The 7814-nt window shown below is 35.6% G+C and overlaps 1 protein-coding gene across 1 annotated transcript; it reads left to right on the forward strand.

Moving 5' to 3' along the window:
* The first annotated feature begins 322 nt into the window (after positions 1-322).
* Positions 323-6552, forward strand: LOC137616589 (acyl-CoA Delta-9 desaturase-like). Its single transcript, XM_068346477.1, has one exon. The coding sequence runs from the start codon at positions 472-474 to the stop codon at positions 1513-1515; it is 1044 nt and encodes a 347-aa protein (XP_068202578.1). The 5' UTR covers positions 323-471; the 3' UTR covers positions 1516-6552.
* The last annotated feature ends 1262 nt before the right edge of the window (positions 6553-7814 follow it).

The raw sequence follows: 7814 nt of genomic DNA on the forward strand, positions 1-7814 counted from the left end.
AAGTGCGCCGTGATGAGGGCTGCGCATGCATGACGTCACAGTGTTGCCGGAACTCATTGGTGGAATCGATTAGCTTGTGTATCCTTTCCTCTGACTGGTCATGTTGAAGAATAATGCAAACTTGCTTTCCATGCGATGGATAAAGGGATATAGTTTCTTGGACAGTTTATATCTGTTGATGGTGACATAATATGACGAGATATCTCATTATTTGGCCATAGCAACAACCTGCAAAATTCAGCATATATCTTGTTTTTCACGAAAGCCGATGTCTTCCTTTGAGGCTCCGCCCACATCCCGCGTTGTCTAACAATACCAGCGGTGAGAGAGGCATGAATGTCAGTTGCTACCGAGCCCCCTTACCGGTAACTTGTTCTTGAGCCGCCCTCTTATGTGCACTGTCCTGAGATCTTATACGCAGCGATACTTTTAGAATTGTGATTTTGTGACATTGATTTTTCCTTTAACGACATGGCGCCACAAGCCCCAGATGCAGCAGTGAAAGATGGCCTCATATCCGATGATCTCACTCCCCATGAGCACGCAGAGTTAGAGGATAGAGAGTTGAGAATTAATCTACGGCAAATTATCTCCAACCTGCGAAATCTAGACTGGTCCAAAGTTGTATGGAGAAATCTTGTATTATTTGTCATTCTACACGTTTATTCAGTGTATGGTCTATATTTGGCCGTCATTTACGCAAAATGGAAAACCATATTCTTCAGTATTGTTTTGTATTTCATGGCCGCCCTTGGCATTACAATGGGAGCCCACCGTCTTTGGTCACATCGTTCGTTTAAGGCGCGCACACCTCTTCGAATCGTTTTAGCCTTGTTCCAGACCATTGCTTTCCAGAATGACATCTTCGAGTGGGCTCGAGATCACAGAGTTCATCATAAATACAGTGAGACAGACGCCGATCCCCATAACGCCCGGCGTGGATTCTTCTTCTCGCACATGGGTTGGCTCATGTACCGTAAACACCCAGACGTCATTGCCAAGGGTAAAGGCCTCGACCTCTCCGATCTAGAAAACGACCCCATCGTCATGTTCCAAAGGAAGTACTATTTACCTGCAGTCATTACCACCTGTTTCTTGTTGCCTACAGTTATCCCCTGGATGTATTGGAATGAACATATTGTGACCTCACTCATGGTCGCTGGGTTTTTGAGGTACACCATAGTATTGCACATTACCTGGTTCGTGAACTCCCTGGCTCACTGGGTTGGTAACAAGCCCTACGACAAGAGTATTTACCCCTCACAAAACCCAGTTGTAGCCTATCTGGCCCTTGGGGAGGGATGGCACAATTACCACCACGTCTTCCCCTGGGATTACCGCACCGCCGAATTAGGAGGACTCATCAACTACAACATCACCTGCCTCGTCATCGACTTTTGTGAAAAAATCGGACAAGCCTACGACCTGAGAACAGTCAAACCCGAAATGATAGAACGACGAGTCAATCGCACGGGCGACGGAACATACGCACCGCTGGCACAAAAAACGAAGTGAGAGACACAGAAAAGAACCGCTTGCCCACCTTTCTCTGTTCCCTCTGCACAACCGTCATTACTGTACTCTCCTTTACAATGCACTTCCCACGACATGAAACGCACGCAAGCCCCTTCGCTGCTCTGATTATATAGGATTGCACCTCTCTATCCAATATAGAAAAAAAGGAACTTCACTAAGATTGACTGATTGATTTGAGGTTTTCTGGAGTTTGCACCAATTGACTGAACTCCTATTTTAGATTTCTAATGTAAGAATTCCATCTCCCTATCCGGAACATCCTTGGTTAAGGTATTGAGAAAAAAGTATGGGGAAAATAAAGTTTTAAGATATTTGTAAAGATTTTCCACACTTTAAAAGTATTTATACCTCATATATATATATATATATATATATATATATATATATATATATATATATATATATATATATATATATATATATATATATATATTCATTCGTGTGCGTGTTCATAATATGTACTTTAACCAATTTGATATTTCTAATAGATTTTACAACGAACTGTTGGAAAGCAATTGCCCTAAAGTGAAAGTCTTCAGCAAACCAGGTCTTTCTCTTTAAATTATGTGCATATAAGAAATGTGGAGACGTCAACAAAAAGAGATGTGAGTGCATATATTTCTTCATGGATTTTTTTATTTTTGTTGAGTTTTACATTGGATATTTATTAGTCTTTCTTATGTAACCACTCTAGGATATGTCTGTGATCTGTGTTTACTGTGGGAGTTAGAAAAGTTTTACTTTTGTGATACGATTAAGTTGTAGAGGGTGTTTTAAACTAACTTTCGTGACAGCAAACTGAAAGATTATCGAAAGTTATTAACTGCCCAACGGAATTTTATGTCAATTTCTTGGAGTAAATTTGAATAGTGTTTTTGGGAGTACCTGGTTACTCGAAATTTCATAGTGTGTATGTGAGAGAGAGAGAGAGAGAGAGAGAGAGAGAGAGAGAGAGAGCTTCAAGTGTTGAACTGTCAGGAAGTGAAATGTGAGAGGTTAGATGAACCTTTGTACGTATGCATCCTTCCTTTGTGACCGGATGGAAAATTGAGAGAAGAGTTTTTTTTTTCTTTCTTTCTTTTTTGTGCATTGCCTCGATGAATAACTATTGGGTGGAACGGGTTGGGGCAGGTTCTCGCAAGCACACAGTCAACGCTGTACTTTCACTCTTGTCTTTTAGAAATTGAAACTGAAGCCGTAGGATGTTAAGTAAACCTGCCGAACTCTCTCTCTCTCTCTCTCTCTCTCTCTCTCTCTCTCTCTCTCTCTCTCTCTTCTGGTACTTATTTTCATTGTTATTATGATCGATATGATCATATTTGGAATTATTTCTTGACAGTATTAATAGACCTATGATTAGTTTCCTTCGCATATGTTCAACATTACCAAGTTTTTTGTTTTCCCCCACATAACCCGCCCCCCTCTCCCCACAGTGTTTTTCTGCTTTTCTACTGTAGAATTGAGCAGCCCTAAAGGACGTGTTCAAATAAGAGAAACCAAACAGAAATAAAAAGTATGACGTCATTCCGTTCTACCTTTAAGGCCTCTGCATAAGAAGTATGATTGATGAGATTTATAAATGTCTCTTTTTAGCCGTATGAAAGTTCTTAATACTTAACTTTATGAACCAGATTTTTTTAGACAGTTTAATCCGTAGCTGTACCTAAAAAAGAAAATAATTGGTTACACACCATAACGACAAATGATAAATTTACACTCCGTAGGATATATGAACCACGTGTATTATTTTTTAATTGTGACAATTTAGACACTGAGACAATATTTTCTATTATCATAATAGATGTGAGCATGAAGCACAAGCTACTGTTTAATGTTATGCTAAAACATACTCTGATTTTATTTGTGTGTATATATATATATATATATATATATATATATATATATATATATATATATATATGTATGTATGTATACATACATACACGTGTGTGTGTGTGGCAGCGTGTGTTTGTGAATGGCAAGTGCAAATTCTCTTTAAGCACCTTCAAATTCCAGTGTGAGTTTATTATTGCTGATGTATTTACCGTTTGCTACGTAGCTTAGTATAGCTTGAAGTGTGTGAATTTGCACCTCGTACTCTGATTTGTTTTATTTTCTATATATTTTTTTGTGTTAAATGTAATTGTCCCATCATATATGCACTACAAACGCACTCGTGGGCACTAGGATGTTATTAGAAATTTTATGCACAATTTAACATGATATTTTGTTAAAATGTCTAGCTAGATAACATGTGTTTGATTCCAATTCAGCTGTTGATTTTTGTTGTTAGAATAAAAAAATAGAGGTATCTGTTAATCTGACTTCAAGGTTGATTTCCAAAATCAAGTGTATTTTGTTGTTTTTAATTACGAAGTTAGTTTCTTGTTTCTTTTCTCTCTGTATGATAAATGTCATACCAGCCAGTCGTGAACCGAATGTCTATAATTTGTCTTAAGAGGTTTGGTTCAAGATTATCGTAAGATATCCTGAAGAGTTAGTTGTGATTCTATCTGCAGCTTAAGATTGGTAAGGTAGACACAATCGTTGTTTTTGTGTTTAAACATATGTAATCTTACTTATCAATTTTAGGAAGGGAAATTAGTATTTTTTTTTTCTCTGAAATGACACCAAAACCATCATTATTTTGGAGTTCAACGACGTTTTATGTTAAAATATCACTCTGTTCATGTTTTCAACATTACTTAAAAGTTTCTAAACACTTGTTATGTGCATATAAACATATCAGATCTTGTTCAGTTATGTTATGAAGTTAATGTTTAGTTTGGAAAAAAGTAAAATTGAAGCATTCCAGGATTTTTGTATTTTTTTAGAGGTTATGATTATTTTGAGTTTAGGAAGAGAAGTGAAATGAACCATACATAGTTTTTAAAGTATTTTTGCAGCTTTTATATATGTAAAACTTTAGAAAAGCCTGAAATTATACTTGAAATTAATGCAGTTAGAAACCAAAAAGTCAATTTGATTTTTAGGTTAAAATAGATAAATAAGCATTTTCTTCACTCCCTGTTATCTCGAATAAATGATTTCCCGAAAATGTCTTGTATCATAACTTGGTGTCATGGTTTACCTGATGTGAACTTAAGCTTTTTGTGTATTCACTTTGGAAGCCAAGGGCTTATTATGACAATTTTATTTTTTCATTGTTACTCCAGTATATTTATTATGATTATTTCCTTGTGAAATTAGTCATTTTTATCTGGAAGTTCACAGTTTCTTTCACAAATTTCAAATTGTTCTTTGAAAAGCTACTTATGTATGTTCATGAAAGGATTGGCCGAGTTTTGTTGAATCATTTTTTAATATGGATAGATAATACTTTTGGTTTTTTTGTAAGATGATATTATTTTTTGACATTGTCGAGATATGTCGTGATAATGCACTGCAATGTCCCTACCATGGATGGCCGTATTTTTAAACAAGTTAAGAGAGAGTTGGGTAGACTAACTTCAGTAGGGGAAAGGTTGATAATTGAGTTTGCAAATATATCATTCTATGTATCCCTTAAAAAAAAAAGAGAGATGTTCTTATTAACCCATTGTCTAATGCTTAAGAATACGGCCTTATGTACAGTATATATTTTAACGGGGTCATCTGCATTAAGCCCCCTTCACCAGGTTCTTGATATCTTGTACAATAGCTGGTATAGTTTATTACCTCATGAATGCAATTCTTTGTCTGTATTCTAGAATGAAAATTGGCGTCTGCTTCTTCCTCATCTTCTCTATCATCTTTCCTCGAAACGAGAGACCCCGTGTTATTTTTGAAAGGTTACACACTTAACCCAGACACCTAATTATTGTCGTAATTCTATGATTTGTTAACAACCCTATGGAATGGAGAAGATGAATTGGACCAGAGCATTTTTTTTCTCTTGTGTTTTTTGTTCGTATGCATGTCTTGAAATATTTTTGGTTGTGAGTTAAATGATAAAAAATGAAAAATACAATTGAAATTTCCTTTTAATCTAATAAAAGACACGGGGAGTTCTATTAAGTAAGTGCTCCTTTTTTCATTTTTATTTATTTTTGTTCTGTATGAATAACCTTCTGTGATATGTGCCACAATGCAACTGCCTCACGAGGGGCTATTACTGTGCCTGTCAAATTCTCTCTCTCTCTCTCTCTCTCTCTCTCTCTCTCTCTCTCTCTCTCTCTCTCTCTCCTCTCTCTCTCTCTCTCTCTCTCTCTCTCTCTCTCTCTCTCAAGTATTATACTTAAATTCTTAAACCTAGAAGTGAGAAAATGACTGAAAACCACCATCAGGTTGATCATCTCTTAATACATTTGTTACACATGGACTCTTGTCTAGCTGATTTCAAATCTAAAGCTTTAAGTCGCCAGATGGTATAAAAAAGTAAAAAAAAAAATAATAAAAAAGTCAAAATAATGGAGGTCAAGTTTTTCCTTCTTTTTGCCAAATATTGTAACTCGAGTTTTCATTTCACCAGACTTTCCTCTGTACACTTTATCCCTTTTCAGTAGCCATGTTTCCCTCTCGGCCGAGGCAGAGGTTTAAGTTAGGTTAAGGGCTGTTTTTTCCCGTCCATCCTGTCCTTTTTTTTTTTTGTTGCTTCAAGGGAGAGAGAACAGACAGAGAGAATCGTCATAGGCAGTCACATAGGCCATACCTCTTCAAAAAAGGAGGCATTCACAATATGTAGATAGGCTAGTGTATAACCTGCCCATTGATTGTAAGAGTCATTATTTAGAAGTGACGAAAGAGGAAATCAATTCTTTTCTTCTGAATTCATTAGAACAGATGTCGTCAAAGGCAAAGAAATAAAATAAAAACCCTCAAGTGTACTTCATTAAAAGCAAAGTAAACAGGAGTAAAAGAAATTTTGTAATCAGATCGTCAGCTGTAATAGCATTATTTTTTAATATGAAATTATACATTTTTGAATCTACATATATTATATATATAATGCAGAAATTGCTAGTCTTCCTTGGTAATGATTAAAAATTATGGTCATGAATAAAGATAAGACCGATTTTTGGATTTTTCTTTAATACCTCCAGATAGTGTGATTGGGTTCATGATAAGTGAAACGGGCAATGTAAATCTGTCGATATGCTAAAGAGGAATACAGTTTTTGAAAACTGTCTAGTACAGTCGATATTCCTTGCATTCTTTAGTCAATTGAATATTTTTACTACTTCGCCTGCTATATGGATTAGTTTTAATGTTTCTTTTGAGGAATGTATAAAATATATGACTATTTTTTAGTCTTCGACTTACATGAAGTTACACTAAATGAAAATTTGGTTGGAAGGATTTATTTTTTCCATCAGTTTTTATCGTTTGAAGAGTACCATTAGTATTATTAGTAAATGAGTTAAGCCAAACTTCTTTTTGAACTTATCCATCATAATGATATTCTTTTTAAGAATATTTCTCTAATTGAAGAAGCATTAAATTGACCAACTTATGATAGGTGGATTTCCTTCGAAATGAGAACGGCAAACCGAGGTAAAGAAATTGTACAGGTAAGCAAGTGTAAAGAGTATACAGTAAAGAACCCTCGAAATTATACAGGCTACATGAAGGAACAACACTGAAGAATCATCAATGCTGTACAATTAGCTTGTGCTCAAGGGTTGAAATAATAATTTCTCAGAATATATTAATAAAATTGAATCTAAAAGAAATAACACTGGGACTTTGATTTGAATACTTATAGCTGTTGCTAGAAAAATTCATCTATTCTCAAATGTAGCCACTTCTCATGGGTGTTCTTACTTTTCTTGTCATAAGTGACTACTATATCTTTCCAGTGAGCGTTTGGATGAAATGTTTATCGCCGTATAAATGACTTAAATACTCCTCTCTGCGCTTACGGTTGACATGTTACATTTTTTCAACGGTATATTGGCAGTGGATTTCAGAGATCAGCCAAACGATAAAGACATGAGGTCATGCGTGACCTTGATTTCATTTCACCAAGTTTACTTTTGAAAGATTTCTATGATTTGGACCAGGAGGGAAAACTTCCAGATTATGTTTAGCCGGGTGACTATACAGTACGTGTTAGATATGTCTCTTCCCCAGGAAAGGAATTATTACGTTATAGTACAGGAGACACCCCGACTTTTAAATGGGGTCGGGCAAGAAGAAACTTATTTCTGCCCTAAAATTTGGTGTCATTACTATTATTATTATTAATATTATTATTATTACAAGCTTAGCTAAAGCCTTATTTGGAAAAGCCTGATGTTATAAGCCCAAGGGCTCCAACAGGGAAAAATAGCCCAATG

The sequence above is a fragment of the Palaemon carinicauda genome, chromosome 22 (assembly GCF_036898095.1).
Source record: "Palaemon carinicauda isolate YSFRI2023 chromosome 22, ASM3689809v2, whole genome shotgun sequence".
NCBI classification, from domain to species: Eukaryota; Metazoa; Arthropoda; class Malacostraca; order Decapoda; family Palaemonidae; genus Palaemon; species Palaemon carinicauda.

Excerpts from the sequence above, each read along its gene's own strand:
- LOC137616589 (XM_068346477.1), top strand. The coding sequence starts at position 472 with ATGGCGCCACAAGCCCCAGATGCAGCAGTGAAAGATGGCCTCATATCC.